General features: G+C 35.2%; 1 protein-coding gene and 1 long non-coding RNA gene across 5 annotated transcripts in view; one reads left to right on the forward strand and one right to left on the reverse strand.

Moving 5' to 3' along the window:
- Nucleotides 1–18,996, reverse strand: part of LOC309629643 — a 545,666-nt gene that overhangs the window by 327,762 nt on the left and 198,908 nt on the right. The window lies entirely within an intron of this gene.
- The window catches only part of BRWD1 (bromodomain and WD repeat domain containing 1), a 127,554-nt gene that overhangs the window by 92,311 nt on the left and 16,247 nt on the right, over nucleotides 1–18,996 (forward strand). For all 4 annotated transcript variants that reach the window (XM_082393799.1, XM_082393797.1, XM_082393798.1 and 1 more), the window contains 8 exons: nucleotides 351–476; nucleotides 1,968–2,040; nucleotides 3,136–3,177; nucleotides 4,983–5,129; nucleotides 5,892–6,044; nucleotides 11,896–12,062; nucleotides 15,157–15,383; nucleotides 16,908–17,066. In XM_082393799.1, coding sequence (XP_082249925.1) covers nucleotides 351–476; nucleotides 1,968–2,040; nucleotides 3,136–3,177; nucleotides 4,983–5,129; nucleotides 5,892–6,044; nucleotides 11,896–12,062; nucleotides 15,157–15,383; nucleotides 16,908–17,066 — 1,094 coding nt within the window. The remainder of the gene's footprint in view (nucleotides 1–350; nucleotides 477–1,967; nucleotides 2,041–3,135; nucleotides 3,178–4,982; nucleotides 5,130–5,891; nucleotides 6,045–11,895; nucleotides 12,063–15,156; nucleotides 15,384–16,907; nucleotides 17,067–18,996) is intronic.

Raw genomic sequence — 18,996 nt, forward strand, 5'->3', positions numbered from 1 at the left:
ATTGACTTTCTTAGAATTGATGGTATTTAACACATTTTCTTCATTGAGTCTCAATAGCTTCAAATATACCTATAGGCAGTGTGAAAAGGGAGGGTTGCTCTTTTGGTTTTCTGGATGTGATTAAGTGATCTGTTACGACTTTCAGTCCTTAAATGTATTCTCTGCAGTTCAGCTTCCAATATAATTGCTTATGACTGTGATCAAGTTGACAGTATTAGAAAGTTATTCATTATAACTTTGCACTTATGGTTTAATTAATATATCATGCTGGCTTAACATGCTGGATTTTTTTACTTGGTTTCTGTCTTTTCATTTTTTAAGCCCTAAATTGCCTATTTTTTACTTTGAAGGAGGCTATCTGCATTAGTGTGGGAAGTCAGATGTATAGAACATAATGCCAGAACATTTAATGAACCTGAGAGTGTAATTGCAAGATCAGCTAAGAAGATAACTGACCAGCTTTTGAAATTTATCAAGTAAGTGACCTCATATTATAGATGCTGTGGAAAAGTGACTTTGCATATTGTGCTCTTAAAACTATCCAGTTCTTAATTTGTGCTCTCTGAATTATACCCTTTTAATGTGTTACATTAAATGACATTTCTTTACATTTCTTCTTTTGTGATTGTAATTTAGGTAAAGGAATGAGAAATTGAATAGTTCAATTTTTTCTATTTTTTAAATTTTGAAATAATTTTATACTACGGAGAGTTGCCCTATGTATACATATACCCTTCACCTGTGTTCCCCTTAGGTTAACATTTTACACAACTGTGGTGTCCTTATGAAGTGTTAAGAAATTATCCTTGGTACAGTACTATTGACTAAACTGTAGAATTCATCTGGATTTCATCAGTTTTTATATCAATGTCTTTTTCTGTTTCAGGATCCAATCCAGAATTCCCACTGCATTCACTGTTTTGTTTTCTTAGTCTCTTTTAATCTGTTCTCTAGTCTTTCCTTTCTTTTATCACTTCATCATTTTTTATGAGTGCTGGACACTTATTTTGTAGCGTGTAATTAATTTGGCTCGTCTGATATTTTCTCATGATTAGATTGAGTTTTAATCTGTTTTGGATTGTATCCTGTGAATATTCCACACTTTTCTTGCATTTGGAAATCGATTTGGACTAGTAGGATGAAAACTGACCTGCAAATTGAGATCCAGGTTCTAACCTAATCTGTTCTAGTGAACTTTCTGGGTGACTTTGCACACGTTACTCAGCCTCTTTCCTTTAAAATGAATGATTTTGCTATATGATCTTGTATGCCTTTCCCCAGTTGTAAAAATTCTTTGAAAGAATTATATACTGGAGAAGATAATTTATAAACTCTGACATCATTTTCAGTATCTGGCTACAAACTGGGGAATAACTGATTCCAGCTGTTTCACTCTCCTGGGCTGAATCTGTCCGCTGTCTGGAGGACTCAGACTTATTGCCTCTCCTCCCAGATTTTCTTCTTTCTACTTCAGGAAGGTCACATACCCGTTTTCATCTCCGTTGTGTCTAGATACCCCTATTTTACGATTCTTTCTTCTGCTGTGTTTACAGTGAGGTTAAGACAGAATTTATTTTAGTTTCTACTTCCTTTTTTGCTTCTATTCTTTTTTATCTCAAATCAACCATTTTCCTGGTACTTACTGTACAAATATTACTAGTGGTGATAACTTAGAAAAACTCATCCGTGTATTCATCCAATTGAGGCTATACATATAGTATTTCTGGATTACCAGCTTGATTTCTGTACACACTTAAATTGAAAAAAAAATTCACTTTCATTGTTCTAGTATGGTCAGTTGTTTCCACAGAGGATAGAGTAAAAACCTGATATTCTACTGCTTGAAATTAGGTATGCATAGTTGGGGAACTGTTTGCATAGTTGGGGAACTGTTTGTATCTTAACCTGTGGTTTGAATGTTTGGGGACTACATTTGCATACTGTTAAATTAAAAAATTGTCTTTTAGGAGTCAAGACTGTACAAATATCTCAGAACTTTCTAACACTTCTGAAAATGATGAGCAAAATGCCGGGGATTTGGTATGAAGTTTGTCAATTTTATAATGATTTTTATTAATTGCAAATGATAACTTAGAATGAAGAGTGAAGTAGAAAACGTTGGTTACCTAAATCAATTCTTGCTATATTCCAATGACTATGAAAATAGGGCACTTGATAAAACTACATTTTAAAATTATCTAGATCATCAATGAGGTAATAGCCAATAATTGATATTAAATAAACAAGTTATGTCTAAGTGAATTAACTTAGGTGTGGAATATGTTCTCTTTCCAAATTTGAGATAGAGAAAGGTGTATTATAAGAAGTACCTTGGATATGTTTTTGGTAAAATCAGCATCTGAGGGAATTCCCTGGCAGTCCAGTGGTTAGGACTCGGTGCTTTCACTGCCGTGGCCTGGGTTCAATCCCTGATTGGAGAACTGAAATCCTACAAGCCATGTGGCACAGCCAAAAAAAAAAAAAAAAACCAGTATCTGAGAGTTGGATTTAATTGTAATTAAAAATTAATGAACTTTACCATGCTGTAAGTACCCTAAAATCCTTCACTCAAGATGGTGTCGAAGTGTAAGTAAAGGCAGATATCACTGATGTTGTGTAATTTCACTTCATAGAAAATCAGGTTGTTGTATGGAGTTGCAGGAGGGATATTTTTTAAAAACAGTGTGGTGTCAGTTTCTACACAAACTATTATTGTAGTTCACTGATTTTCATTGGAATAAAAATGGGGATGCTAATATGTGATTTAGGGAATAAGAAAATGTGTAGCATACAAAATGTAGGAATCTGTGGGAGACTCTTTCTGAGTTTTATGGAAGAGGTAAAAACACAAATTTAAAGCTCCTTGGGCATGTCTTCTGTGGACATGCACAAGGCAAGTTTTTATAGCTATATTTTGGATTTAGTGCATGTTTACGTTAGGGAATGTAAAGGGTTATTAAGAATAAGGGTTGGTTTCTTGGAGGGTGAGTGCCACAAAGACCATCTGATAGTCTGTATTTTGAGATTTTGTTAACAAGTTATAACCCTCGTAAACCTAATGTCTTTGATATGCTAAGATTATTGCATATCTAATGAAAATATTAACACTTAAAGTGCTCTGATTTTTATTCCTAGGATGATAGTGATCTTCCTAAAACATCTTCTGGAAGAAGGAGAGTAAGTTAATCTGTGTGATTAACCTTAGTTGTTTATTTACTCTGTGTTTTAAAATCAACGTAAGATTTTAGGTGTTGTCTTTGAAAAGTTACATTGATACTGATATTGAATATTTTATAAGAGAAATGGGAGAAACCACTGTAAGGTGGATGGCTAGGTAAGGTTTAGCAGAAGGGTTGGGATTTGGACTGTGTCCTCAGAATGAGATAGAGTAAGAAGAGGACACTCGAAAAGTAAGGGTTATTATGATTCAAGCCAAAAAAGTAGGAAAGTGTGGCATGTCAGTGGGCTACTGAGAGCACTGGCCTGACTGGCGTAGGGGTTGAATTTTGGAGTGAGCAAAGTGCTTGTGTCTGGCTGTTATGTTGGGAGCAGATGATGGTGATGTTGTAAACCAAAGATTTCTTTTAAATTTACAGTAGAGAGTCAACTCCATAGCCAAAACAGATAGATTTTGATTAAAGTTAGATAGATTTGTATTAAAGTTAGGAGTTCATTGCAAGAATCTCAGAGAAAAGGTGGGAAACTTAGTCAAGAATAGTGCTGGCTGGGAATTCCCTTGCGGTCCGGTGGTTAGGACTCCGCACTTTCACTGCCGAGGGCTCGGGTTCAGTCCCTGGTCAGGGAACTAAGATCCCACAAGCACACAGTGGCGTGGCCATTAAAAAAGAAAAAAAAAAATAGTGTTGGCTTGCAGTAGAGAGGAAGGAAAGAAGATGAGACCTTTTAATGGGAAAATTAACTAGGATTTTGTGACTGAACCTTTTTTAAAAATGAGGATTTGTTGGGAGGATAGGGAGAACAAAGTGGGAAATAAGCTTTGGATATTGGGTAGTTAAAATTGTGGTGTCATCGGCAGTTCTTGAAGCTCTAATGTAATATGTTAATTAAAAGTAAAGTTTATTAATTGGAAAATGCTTAATAGTGTTATCTTATATTTCATTCAAATGCTGCTTAAATTTAAGCTTTTTATCACATCAATTTTCATAATATGCTGCCTCAAATAACAATGAAAAGTTAAGACTTGAATTATTACCATTTCATATAATTTCATTTCTAAACAGACTTCTAAGTATTTAGTATCTGTTTAGTATTTGTCATGATTGCTGTAGCAAATTATAAATCTAGTGCCTTAAGCAATAAAAATATCTTGTAGTTCTGTAGATTAGAAGTTTGACATGGGTCTCACTGGACTAAAGTCAAGGTGTCAGCATAGCTGTGTTCCTTTCTGGAAACTCTAGGGTAGAATTCATTTCCTTCCATTTTCCAGCTTCTGGAGCCTCATGGCCCCCTTCTTGCATCTTCAAGTCAGCAGCATAGCATCTTCCAGTCTGCCTCTGACTCTTCCGCCTCCCTTGTATGAAGACCTTTGTGATTACATTGGGCCCACCCTGATAATCCAGGACTATCTCCCCATCTCAAAGTCTATCTACTCTTTTAGTCATATCTGCAGAGTCCCTTTTGCCATAGTCACAGGTTCTTGGGAGTAAGATGTACACATCTTTGGGAGCATTATTCTGCCTACTACATTATCCAGTGTGATACTTCATATCCTGTGAAAACATTTTCTAAACTTAGGAGATAAGTGGTGGAATGAAAATGTTTTTAGAGTAACAGATGTGACATTGGGTTTTTTAAAAAAGTGGATTTTTTCCCCAAGTAGATAGAAAATCATGTAATGACATATTATGACATAATACAGAAGACAATAGCTCAGTTGCATTCTTACCATTCTACTATACCATACCATTAGTGTGACTTTTCCAAGATTGAAAAAACTTTTAATATTATGAATGTATTTTTAGGTTCATGATTGGAAAACAAGGAGCATCAAAGCAACCAATTATGTTGAAAGCAACTGGAAGAAACAGTGTAAGGAACTAGTGAACTTAATATTTCAATGTGAAGATTCTGAACCATTTAGACAACCTGTTGATTTGGTTGAATATCCAGTAAGTTGTCATTATTTGAATGTTTGAGGCTTTTCTTGTTGGTGTAGAGGAGATTGGGGTAGAGGTATTCAAATTAAAAAGTAAAGTGTCTAGAATTCCCTGGTGGCCTAGTGGTTAGGATTCTGGGTTTTTCATTGCCGTGACCCGGGTTCAATCCCTGGTCGGGGAACTGAGATCCTGCAAGCCACGTGGCGTGGCCAAAAAAAAAAAAAAAGAAAAAAAAACCCCTAGCAACCAAAAAGTAAGATGACTAGGCTTCCTGTTAACTTTGTCTCTGACCACTAATTCAGCTGTGGAAGAGTGTTTTACACAGTTTTCTTGAATTAATAGACACCCTTGTAACTCGGGTTAAGACTTAGTTAACCAGTGTTACATAATATAATTGGAGGATTAGTAGGCCCAGCCCCAGGAAAACTATGAATTGGTTAAAAGTGTCTGTCTTTACTTTCTAATAGGGAAATGGAAAATGACCTTAAAAAAAAAAAAGATTAGAAAGCACAAATTTACTGTAGGAAGCTTAGAAATTATAGAAGGGTATAAAGAAGGAAATAAAAACAATTCCATATCTTGCTACCAAGTATATCATTTTGTTATATTTCTTGTCCATGTATTTGGATGTCTTTTTAAAAATTATTGATGATTCTTAAGATCCTTGTAACCTTTTTTTCTTCTGTCATTTTGAATATTTTAGAGATTTGATGCACTTACATTTCTAAAAACAGGAATCGAATCTTTGAACTAATTATTGTTTTTAAAACCTAGGATTACCGAGATATTATAGATACTCCAATGGATTTTGGAACAGTAAGGGAAACTTTAGAAGCGGGAAATTATGACAGCCCTTTGGAATTTTGCAAAGACATCCGGTTGATATTTAGCAATGCAAAAGCATATACACCAAATAAAAGATCAAAGGTAATTTTAAAAGTGGTTTATATAAAAAAAAAGAGTATGTGTGATCTGTGTAGATGGTAATTTTCTAGTGTTTGGTAGAGGTGGGAGCATAAAAGATCAGTGAGTAGAGTAAGACCACTGTTGAGCATAGAGTGCCACTGCCCAGGCATCTGCTTAGGAGACATTTCCTTGTGACACTGTTCCGCTTCCCTAAAGTTTCATAAGCAAAAGAGGATTGGTGCGAGTGAGGACACCAGTGAAAAATGAACAAATTTGTATTTGATGTATAGAGTGAGAAAAATCTGTTTTCTTACATATGGGAATCTTGAAAGGTGGATTGGGAACTTAGTGAAGAACCCAAGTAGAGTGGACATTCCTAAATTTTTGTTCAAATGTTCTATGTTGGATAACTTTTCAAAACTTGTTGAAACATAATAAATACACAAAAGGGTACACATACTCTCAGTGAATAATCATAAACGTTTGTAGCCAGTGTGCTGGGTAATTTAAAAAAAAAAAAAACAGCAATAATTTGAGAGTAAGACTTTAAAATAAAGCCCTTGCTTGATGTTACAGCACTTTCTCTATCATCAGTGACTATCACTGCTAATTAACCATTTTGTCTTAATTTCACTTCCCCCTCATTACTTATTATCAGACTCTGCCTGCATTATTAATTCTTCTCTTAATCTGAGAACCTTTTCATTGCATTCAGTATCCAAATTGCTTATTGGATCAGTTTAACATACAAGTCTAACATTTTTCCAAGCTTGTGTTATTGTCAGTAGTCACCATTTGTGAGACTTTCTTTGCAGACAGAAAATAAATTTCATTCTTTTTCCCTTTTGTTTAAAATATATGTTTGAGGATACATCGTACAACTCATGCATTTAAAGTGCACAATTTAGTGGGTTTTGGTGTATTACCAAATTTTCAAAATTGTGGTTACATATATATATATATATATATATATATATATATATATATATATATATATATATATATATATATATAAAACATAAAATTTATCATTTTAACCATTTTTAAGTATATAGTTCAGTGGCATTAATTACATTCACAGTGTTGCTCAGCCATCACTGCTGTCTATTTCCAGAACTCTTCCATCATCCCAAACAGCAACTCTGTCACCAGTAAGCAAATAACTCCACATTCTCCCCTTCCCTCAGCCCTTGGTAACTCTAATTTACTTTGTATCTCTCTGAATTTGCCTATTCTAGATATTTCATACAAATTGAATCACACAATGTTTGTCTTTTGTGTCTGGCATCTTTCACTTAGCATAGTATCTTAAAGGTTCATCCATGTGGCCTGTATTGGAACTTCATTCCTTTTTTTTGGCTGAATAATATTTCATTGTATGGGTATATGACATTTTGGTCAGTCATCTTTTGATGGACAAGTGTTGATGGAGTTGTTAACACTTTTTGGTTATTGTGATTAATGGGAATACAAGTATTTGTAAGAGTTCTTGTCCTCAGTTTTCTTGGGTATATATCTAAGAGTGGAATTTCTGGTTCATAGAGTAATTCTATGTTCAGCTTTTTCAGGAACCACCAAACTGTATTCCATAATGGCTGCACCATTTTGTATTCCCACTGGCAATGTACGAGGATTCTAGTTTCTCCACATACTTGCCAAAATTTGTTATTTTCTGTGTTTTAAAAAAAAATTGTAGCCATCGTAGTGAATGTGAAGTGTTATCTCCTTGTAGTTTTGATTTGTATTTATGTTATGACTTATGAAAAAATTATATCTAGAATTTGTTTTAATCAGATATAGTAAGACATGCAGACATGAATTGTCATGAAGGAAGAAGTTTATACTCACAGATCCCTAGAAACAGAAGTGTGTGATACAAGGTTGATGAGTAGGCAGAGGGGAGGGGAGGGAAGGGAAGAGTATGGCAGAGCCTAGATTGGGGTTTTCACAGGATGGCAAGGCAGGGCAGGGTAAACAGTCTAGGATTGGCTAGTTTGTAGTAATTGGAGTTTTGATCTGTAGGGGTGGTCTCTAGATGTCTGATTCCTGGCCCTGGGGTGATTTGGGTAGGGGGAATATTGGCTTGGTGTATGAGAGTTTGATAAAGAAGACTGTTAGGTATTTGATCTCTGGATTGATTGTTTTCTGTATCAGAGGTACACCTGCAAAAAAAAGCCACTTGCTATCTCTGGGAACTAGCCCTGGGATGGGGTAGTCTCTCCAGGATAAAGGCTCCAAATGCCAGAGCATCAAGGATACAGAAAATAAGAAAATATAGTCAGTACACTAATGATGTTGAGTATCTTTTCATGTGCTTATTGACCACTTGTATATTTTCTTTGGAAAAATATCTATTCAAGTGCTTTGCCCAATTTTTAATTGGATTTTTGTCCTTTTGTTGTTGAGTTGTAAGAATTTTTAAATATATTCTGGATATTAAGTCCTAATCAGATGAATGTTTTCCAGTTATTTTCTCTGTAGGTTGTCTTTTCACTTTTGATAATGTCCTTTGATGCACAAAACTTTTTAATTTTGATGAAGTCCAATTAATCTACTTTTGTTTCTTTGGTTTCTTGTGCTTTTGGTTTCATGTTTAAGAACCCATTGCTACTTAGGGTCACACAGCCTGTAAGATGCCCAACACTATTATGGAGCAACTTGAAAAATATGTGTCAGAAGCTTAAGTGCCATTTGACCCATTAATTCTAATTTTAATAATTATTTTTTATAGACAGTCAATATTAACTGTGGAAAAGACTACTTGCACAAAACATGTATATTAAGGAGTAATTTATAGAGGCAAATGTTTGGAAATGGTGTTCAAAATAGTTTAAAAAAATCCATTGCCAAATTCAGTGTCATGAAGATTCACCTCATGTGTTCTTCTAAGAGTTTTATGGTTTAGTTCTTATTTAAGCTATTGATCCATTTTGAGTTAATATTTGTATATGGTGTAAGGTAGAGGTCCAGTTTATTCTTTTGCATGTAGAAATCCAGTTGTCCCAGCACCATCTGTTGAAGTGACTATTCTTTCCCTATTAAATGGCCTGGCACCCTTTTTGAAAATCAGTTGGCCATAGATATATGGGTTTATTTCTGAACTCAGTTCTGTTCCATTGGTTTATACATATGAGTGTCTGTCTCTGTGTCAGTACTATGTTTACTGTAGCTTTAGTAGTAAGTTTGGCAATAAAGGAAATTTGAGTCCTCTTACTTTGTTCTCTTTCAGGATTGTTTCGGCAATTCAGGGGGTGCAATTCATTATGAATTTGAGGATTGACTTTTTCTATGTCTGTTTTGGTAGGGATTGAATTGAAGGTGTAGATTCCTTTGGGCAGTACTGACATCCTGACTACTGTTTTTCTATCCCTTAATGCCAGATGTCTTTCCATTTATTTAGGTTTAATTTCTTCCAGCAACGTTCTGTAATTTTCAGTGGAGAGTCTTGCCGCTCCTTGGTTAAATTTATTCCCACATATTTTATTGTTTTAGATGCTATTTGAGATGCAGTTGCTTTCTTAATTTCCTTTTTTGCTTGTTCATTGTTGGTGTATAGAAACAGAGCACATTCTCATGTGTTGATCTCATACTCTGTAATTTTGTTGGATTAATTTATTAGCACTAATAGCTTTCTTGTAGAACCTTTGATTGCTTCTATATATAGGATCATTTCATCTGCAAATAGAGATAGTTTTACTTCTACCTTTCCAATTTGAATTATTTTTATTTCTTGTTTAATTGCTCTGGTAGAATTTAAAGTACAGTGTTGGATAACAGTGGTGAAACCAGGCATCCTTGTATCATTCCTGATCTAAGGGGGAAAGATTTTCAGTCGTTTACCACTGTGTATAATGATAACTGTGGGTTTTTCACACATGCCCTTTTTCATGTTGAGGAACTAATAATTTTAGCACTCATTTTTGTTAAACAATTTTATTTTTAATTCAAATGTATTATTGAATTTTTCAGATGAAAGTGGTGGTACTCAAGATTATCAGAGCTTTCAAACTTAATATGATTGAGGAAAAAAAATCACTCTTGTTAAAATTGGTGACTTATGCTAGAGTTCAGGTTCGAGGGAAAAGAATAAATTTAATATATATACAAAATACTGGAAATAACTGTTAAAGATCACTTCAAAGATAAAGAGGGATTACAGATTTCACATATACTTATTATATGTATATGTATATAGGTTTCCTCCTGTATTTGAAAGTACCCCATTTCTAGGTGAAGAACCAGCTACCTTAGGACACATCTTGATAACAGATGCACGGAATAGATCAAGATAAGGCACAGATGCTCACAGATACAGTTCAAAACTGTGGCGACCTGCCTAAACAAAATGAGTCACAAAGAGATGTACACCAAGACACATCATAATTAAAATGGTAAAAGCTAAGCATAAAGAGAGAATTCTAAAGACAGCAAGAGAAAAACAAAGAGTCATAACGTAATGGATACCCCTTAAAGCTATCAGCTGATTTCTCTGCCAGAACTTTGCCTACCAGAAGGCTGTCGAATGACACATTCAAAGTGCCGAAAGGGAAAATCTGTTGTCATTATACTTTTGTCAAAGCCCATAGAATATTCAACACCGAGAATGAACCCTAATGGTGTTGATGGACTTTGGGTGATAACGTGTCAATGCAAGCTCAGCAACCATAATAAATGTATCTCTCTGGTTGGGACGTTGCTAAAAAAACAAAAACAAACAACAAACAAAAAACTGTGGCGACCTGATGCTGAGATGCTGAGTGTAGTTGCTGGGGAAGGAGCTTGGCGGTGCTACTCTTGCTGTTTTGGGGTATGCACTACCTCTGTAACAGCTTGCTGCAAACAAATGCTGAACTCTGTTTTCACCTTTTTTCATAAAAGTGAAAATCTTCTTTGGATTTTTTTTTCAGTTAGCGAAAACAAGTACTAATAAAGTAGGTCTTTTGTAAAAGTGAAGTGGCAGAAAGTAGCGTTTTTGAAAGTGGGGATACCTGTATATGTATGTGTGTATATGTGTGTGTATATATGTATGTGTGTGTGTGTATATATATATATATATATATATATATATATATATATATGAATATGGGAAATTCATACATTTTACATACTTTTTAAAGGTTCCCCAGTGTTAGTCTCTTCACCCTCCTCTACCATGCACCAGAATGATTGATATTTAGCTTTTGAATATTAGATTTTTACTTTTCAGGAATGATTGTGGCTGAGTAAAGGTACTTCCTGTGAATACATAGCTGTGCCAGAAAGTTATTTATAGTGGCACTTAACGTCACATTGCTGTTCTTTTGAAGATTTGATGTTATTTAATTATAAAAGTTATTAGAACACAATCTTTCTTATATAAAGTTATAGGGCATAATGTCTTCTTTTGGATATAAGCAATCGTTTTTTTCCCAATAATAATCTAAGTGGCATCAGAGGCAGTTAGATTTCAAGTAGAGACTAGTGTAGAAGTGATTTTGTTCCCTTGCCAAGGAGACACTGCTTTTCTGCTGCCTAAATAGCAACCTTAAAACCAGCCAACTTCCTCTCTAACTTTAGGAGAAGGAGGCATTTTGGGGATTTGTACACGTAGATGTGGAAAAAACCAGTTGAGAACCATTGACATACAGACATAAACCCTAGATACAACCCTAGGGTTGATTGATTTAAAATTACTCTCTTTTCATCGGAGAAGTGTATATTTGATACTTCCACTGTCCTTGCAGGGAAGGGATGGGAAATAAAGTAAGGAACAGTCATTTATCTATAACAGTGATATAATAGATTACAAGTAGCCTCAATGACTATAATTTTACTTGTAAAAATATTTTAAAAGATATTTTATAGTACTAGTTTTGCTTTCATGTCCTTGCAGATTTACAGTATGACGTTGAGATTGTCTGCCTTATTTGAAGAAAAAATGAAGAAAATCTCTTCTGATTTTAAGATTGGTCAAAAATTCAGTGAAAAACTTCGAAGAAGCCAGAGGTTCAAGAGACGGCAAAATTGTAACCGTGTCAATCAGGCTAACAAAAGTATCAGGTAAATTGGTTATTGCAGTCTTTGTGTGCAGTTTTTAAAAATTTCAGGTTGTGATACTTTGATTTTATTAAGCTAAAAATTCTTAATCATTTTAGAGTACAGTATATTCAGAAAAGAATAGTCATTGTTTTTTATGGATTGAAAGCATTCTCTGCATATAGAGCTGTTGCATTAATTTTTAATTATATACATTTGTAAGCATTTAATGAAAAGCATCAACTAAATCTTACTAAGGATTATTCAAAATATTACTTGTCTTTTGCATAAGAATTTTTTTTTTAAATGCAGAGGGTAAAGTGATTACTGTGTATGGCTATTGAGCATTTGATCGTGTAAGGGAAAATGCCAGTTAGATGTAATGCACTCTATTTTCACTGGGGATTAGTTGTAGAGAAGAAATGTAAAATGCAGGATTTATTCTCTTTATAGTAAATTAATATTAATTTATATTTTGCCATTTATGACTATGTAGCTTACATTAATATCAAATTTATAGATATTTTAAAGTGTTGAAATGTGGAAATTGAGTTTTTCAGTGTTTAGTTTGTTTTCACGTACTTTTTTTTTTTTTTTAATAAATTTATTTTATTTATTTATTTTTGGCTGTGTGGGGTCTTTGTTGCTGCACACGGGCTTTCTCTAGTGTGGCGAGTGGGAGCTGCTCTTCGTTGTGGTGCGTGGGCTTCTCACTGTGGTGGCTTCTCTTGTTGCGGAGCACGGGCTCTAGGCGCGTGGGCTTCAGTAGTTGCAGCACGCAGGCTCAGTAGTCGTGGTTCGTGGGCTCTAGAGCACAGGCTCAGTAGTTGTGGCGCACGGGCTTAGTTGCTCCGTGGCATGGGGGATCTTCCCGGACCAGGGTTCGAACCCATGTCCCCTGCATTGGCAGGCGGATTCTCAACCACTGCGCCACCAGGGAAACCCGTCATGTACATTTTGAATGTGCACTATACCCTTGATGGATTTCCTCATGGTTGTTCTTGGGATTACACCATGCATCTCAATTGAAAACAATCCACTTCAGGTTAATACTATTTAATTCCCATAGATATAAGAATTTTGTTCTAGTTTAGCTCCCTTCCCCTTCTTATTTGTGCTGTTACTGTCATACAGTTTATATCTTTATATGTTGTTTTATGAAGTTGTCTTTTAAATCAGATAAGAATAAACAAATTATTTATACTGTTATTTATATTTACTTATGTAATTACCTTTCCCCGTGGTCTTTATTTCTTTTTATAGATTTGAGTTACCCTCTGGTGTCATTTCTTTTCAACCTGAAGTCCTTTAATATTTCTTGTAAGGCAGACATGCGAGCAGTGAATTCCCTTAATCTTTGTTTATCTGGGAATGTCTTTAATTTCACTTTTATTATGTAAGACTAGTTTTATTATTTAAGACTAGTTTAGTTGGCAGTGTTTTTCTTTTAGCACTTTGAATATGTCATCTTACTGCCTGCTGACCCCCAGTGTTTCTGATGAGAAGTCAGCTATTAATCTTACTGAGGTTCCCTTCCTTGTGCATATGGAGTTTTCTCTTGGTGCTTTCAAGATTTTCTTTTTGTCTTCATCTTGCAAATGACTGTAGGTGTGGATTTCTTTCAGTTTATCCCTATTGAAATTTGTCCAGCTTTGTGGATGTATAATGTTTTTCATCAGATTTGGGTGGTTTTCAGCCATTATTTCTTCAGATACTTTGTTTTGCTCCTTTCGTCTCCTTTGGGGCTCCCATATGTTGGTATGTTTAATGGTCTCCCAAAGGTCTCTGAGGCCTTCTGCATTTTTTTCTTCGTAAAGGATAGGATAAAAAGGGAAAGTTTTCACTCTTGAGCTACTATCACCTTGTCTACTGTTAAAAATCAAGTTTATGATAAGTATATAAGCATATAATTATTTCTTTTTGTATTACCCTCCAGCTGATATTAGTGGAAGTTAAAATTTTGACATAACAAGTTTGAGTTTTCTTTTTAAAATTTTTTTATTTTTTATTTTTTAATAAAAGGAGGAAACCAAGATGTTAACGTTTTACAGTCATTTGTCCCCCTCCCATTTGTAGCTGACAGATTGGATTTAACACATGGAAACTGAAAGACTACTTGTCTTTAAACATGGTCTATTTACATTTGGAAACTTGAATTTTCTTGATTATGATAAACAATAACTGCTTAAAAGAATTGTGTTTTTTAAAAATTGAAGTATAGTTGATTAATTGTGGTTATCTTTAAGCTCAGATGTCTTAGATACTCCTAAAAGCTCCTTTATCTTTTTGTTTTACAGGAAAGCAAAACCAAATCCTTTTGTTTTAAAGGATTATCTTTAAAAAACATGAATATTACTCAGATCTGTAATTTAAACCCAAAGATTGTCTTATCTTAAACTTCCACTGTTTTTCACCATAATCCATGGCTCAGGGGCCAATTTTGGTGAATTGGCACTTAGATGTAAACAGATTGGTCTCAGAAAAAAACTAGCTTGTTCTCTTTTTTGCCTCGCTGTTCTTTCTCTTCAGGTTTTGTCAATTTCTCCTAATTTTATACTGTCTTTAGGAATATATAAATAGGAGCCTAGAGGGAATGTTGTCACATTGAGACTCATATTTGTAATATGGGCAGTTCCTTGGTGGCCAAGTGGTTAGGATTCCAGGCTTTCACTGGCGTGGCCTGGGTTCAATCCCTGGTCAGGGAACTGAGAATCCCGCAAGCCGTGGTGCAGCCAAAAATCAATCAATCAATTAATCAATCAAAATCAAATCACATCACAAGCTCTACAGCAGATATAACTTTAAAAAAATTTGTAATATGAATGAATGCCTGTATTACATAAATGTTGGCTCCCCTTAGCATTTAATCCAAAGAATCTAAGGTATTCAGCATGATTTTCTGTAATTCTGTTACTTGGATCATTTGTTCATTACTCAAATTTGGAATAAAATGATGTCAAATTTAAAGAGAATAGTAATCCATGCTAGAATAAGATGTTAATAATGAATATTTTAATGTCTTGATCATAAAGTTATTCTCAGGTTAAGTAATAATACACTTTATTTAGGCATCCTCTGTTTTGTTAAATATTGTTTTATTTTTCCTATCTTTGACCAGAAATATCAAGCAGAAGCGCTTAAAATCTCAGGCAAAAGTAATTCCTGAGTTGGTAGGTTCTCCTGTCCAGTCTACCTCAAGTAGGGCAGCTTATTCTGCAAGCCGCAAGACAAGTGCTAGTGTCTCTTCAGGTGTTACTTCGGGTGATTCTTCAGATTCAGCGGCATCATCAGAAAGAATGAGAAGAAATACACCTGTCACTCTAACAAATGGTTCTACATTATCTGGTGAGAAATGGAATGTTATATATTCACCTGTTGAGCACTCACGTTTGTAACATTGGTAGTTACTATGGGTTTAGAGGAAAGAATAAAGAAGTAAGACATGGCCTTGACATTCAAGGAACTTAAATTTAACAGAAGAGACGTAAGTAACACATGGAATAATTAGATTATATTTGATAAATACTGTTCTTTGCAAGTGGTGCAGCCACATTTTAAGCAAACTTGAATCCTTCAGGTTTTAAATAATGTGATATAAGTACCACTTTTTGTGCAAAATTTGACATTTAAAAATTTAAATTAAAAAAAGGACTTGGTAATCATGTAAGTTTAAAGCTGATGACCTAGTAAATTCTAAACTGTTTATTTTATTACTATTTGGTGGTATAACTATAGCTGACACTGACCCTTTGTTAGCATTGTGCGAATGAGGCCATGGTGTGTACATACTTGCATATTGCTCTGAGTGGTTTTGGTGACTTGTGATGATGGTATAATGATTACTGTTGTGATTTAAAATAGTAGGATCAAACAGGTAAAATGCAGCCACATTTTAGAGACTGGCAAGCCTTGCAGAAAAGTTTGGATTACTTAATAGGGTCCCTTGTTGTGAAGGAATCACATGACGAATTGTGTTTCAGGAAGATTAATCAGTTTGGCAGTGATATGTGGGGAAGGAGAAGAATCTGGAAACATAGTCAACATGATGGGAAGTGGGATACAGTAGGAGCAGGCAGAGTGGGCAAACTGCAGAGCAATTTCAAAGGAAGAAACACGATTTGGTGACTGATACCCCTCTAACAGCCACTCTGTTCTTTGACGTGGAGTTGGGTTGTAATATGGAGCAAAATTTTGTCTTTCAACAATACGTTCCCACTCATTCTGGTGAAATATTTATTTTGTGATAGGCATGCAAGAACTGAGCCTGGATGAAGGAACAGGAAATTTGGTTTCCTATCTTGTGCTTATACTTGTGCATATACTCATTAAGTATTATGGTGGGGGGAAATGACCTGTACTATTTAAATTATTCATCTCACACCTTTTCTACCTTTTTTTGTGTGTGTGTGTGTTGAAATGCTCTTTCTTGACTTGGAAGCCTGTATGGTACAACTATGCTGTTAGGAAGGGCTACTAGAAAGAGACCTGAAAGCCTACTGAAATACTGGACTTGAAACGATTGTCTTTTCTATAGGAAATACCTGTCTCATAACAGAAGGAAGAAGATAGTGGAGCTAATTAAATTTTTAAGGAAAGCTTGTTTATAAAATATATAAACTGTATTTTCTGAATCCAAACCAGTATTAACATGTTACTTTCAGAAATAAGAGAACAAATTTGATTTCAAATGCTGATTATGTACCTTTTAATACCAAAATGTTATCAGCTATTCTTTGGAACAGTTTTTAAAAATATACTCTCCTCTTCTGTTTTAAGAATCTGCTTTTAGTCTGTTGTTACAAAATAACTGCTTGTGTGTAAAGATAGGAGAATATATGTAATGAACTGTTGATGCTTCATTTTTCTTAGAAAGTGAAATGGAAGATTCCTTAGGTACCTCTTCATCATCTTCAGCTTCAAATAGTTCAGAGGAAAGCAAAGAGAGTTCAAGAGCTCGTGAATCCTCCTTACGTAGTGGGTTGGCCAGGAGCAGGGTGACCAGAACCAGAGCCACTAAAAGAAAAACTGGTGAGAAGAGGCTCAGTGGTACTTTGGAGAAATGTATATCAAGAGAATTCAAAAGCTAAATATTGGATGGTTTATTTATTTATTTACTTAAAAAAATTTTTTTTTTTTACTGTAAATTTTTATTTATTCTTTGGCTGCATTGGGTCTTCGTTGCTGCGCGCGGGCTTTCTCTAGTTGCGGTGAGCGGGGGCTACTCTTTGTTGCGGTGCGCGGGCATCTCATTGCAGTGGCTTCTCTTGTTGCAGGGAGCATGGGCTCTAGAGCGTGCAGGCTTCAGTAGATGCGGCGCTTGGGCTCAGCAGTTGCGGCACACGGGCTCTAGAGCGCAGGCTTGGTAGTTGTGGCGCACGGGCTTAGTTGCTCCGCGGCATGTGGGATCTTCCCGGACCAGGGCTTGAACCCGTGTTGCCTGCATTGGCAGGTGGATTCTTAACCACTGCACCACCAGGCAAGTCCTGGATGGTTTATTGACTTAACGCATCTGCACATGATTACATGTCCTTTAGGCTTTTTTTTTTTCTTGAGGTATAATTGACATATAACATATTAATTTCAGGTGTACAATGTAATGATTCGACATTTGTGTACTTTACAGAATGATTACCACAATATGTTTAGTTACTGTGCGTCACCATACATAGTCACAAAAATTTTTTTTTTCTTGTGATGAGGACTTTTAAGATTTAGTCTTAGCAACTTTCACATATGCAGTACAGCATTATTAACTATACTTGCCATGCTGTACATTATATCTTCATAACTTATTTATTTTATAACTGGAAGTTTGTACCTTTTGACTCCATTCACCCATTTCACTCACTCCCTATGCACCCTCCCCTCGGGCAACCACCAGTCTGTTCTCTGTATCTACGAGCTTGTTCTTTGTTTTGTTTTTGTAGATTCCACATATAAGTGAGATCATAGGGTATTTGTCTTTCTCTGTCTGACTTACTTCACTTAGCATAATGCCCTCAAGGTCCATCTGTGTTGTCGCAAATGGCAAGAGTCCATTCTTTTTTATGGCTGAATAGTATTCGTGTGTGTGTGTGTGTGTATCTTCTTTATCCATTCATCCATCAGTGAACACTTAGGTTGTTTCCATATCTTGGCTATTGTGAATAATGCTGCAGTGAGCATGGTGGTGCACATATGCTTTCACATTCATGTTTTTGTGTTCTTTGGATAAATAGCCAGAAGTGGAATTGTTGGGTCATGTAATATTTCTATTTGTAATTTTTTGAGGAACCTCTATACTGTTTTCTATAGTGGCTATACCAATTAACTTTCTCACCAACAGTGCACAGGGGCTCCCTCTCCTTCAGATCCTCACCAACACTTGTTATTTCTTGTCTTTCTGATGATAGCTATTCTAATAGGTGTGAAATGATATCTCACTGTGGTTTTGATTTGCATTTCCCTAATGATCAGTGATGTTGAGCATCTTTTCATGTGCTTGTTGGACATCTGTATGTGTCCTATGGAAAAATGCCTCTTCAGATTCTCTGCCCATTTTTAAATTGGATTGTTTGTTTTTTTGTATTGAGTTGTATGAGTTCTGGGTATTAACCCCTGATTAGGTATATGATTTGCAAGTATCTTCTCCCATTCAGTAGGTTGCCATTTCACTTTGTTGATGATTTCCGTTGCTTTTTAGTTTGATGTAGCCTTGCTTTATTTTTGCTTTCGTTGCTTTTGCTTTTGGAGTCGGATCTAAAAAATCATTGCCAAGAATGATGTCAAGGATTCTTCTACCCGTGTTTTCTTCTAGTATTATGATTTCAGGTCTTATATTCTTTAATCCACTTTGAGTTAATTTTTGTGTATGGTATAAGATAGTAGTCTAGTTTCATTCTTTTGCATGTGGCTGTCTAGTTTCCCAACACCATTTATTGAAAAGACTGTCCCTTCCCATTTTTATATTCTTGGCTCC

This window comes from Balaenoptera borealis (genome assembly GCF_965194805.1).
Source record: "Balaenoptera borealis genome assembly, chromosome: 5".
In the NCBI taxonomy this organism is placed as follows: Eukaryota; Metazoa; Chordata; class Mammalia; order Artiodactyla; family Balaenopteridae; genus Balaenoptera; species Balaenoptera borealis.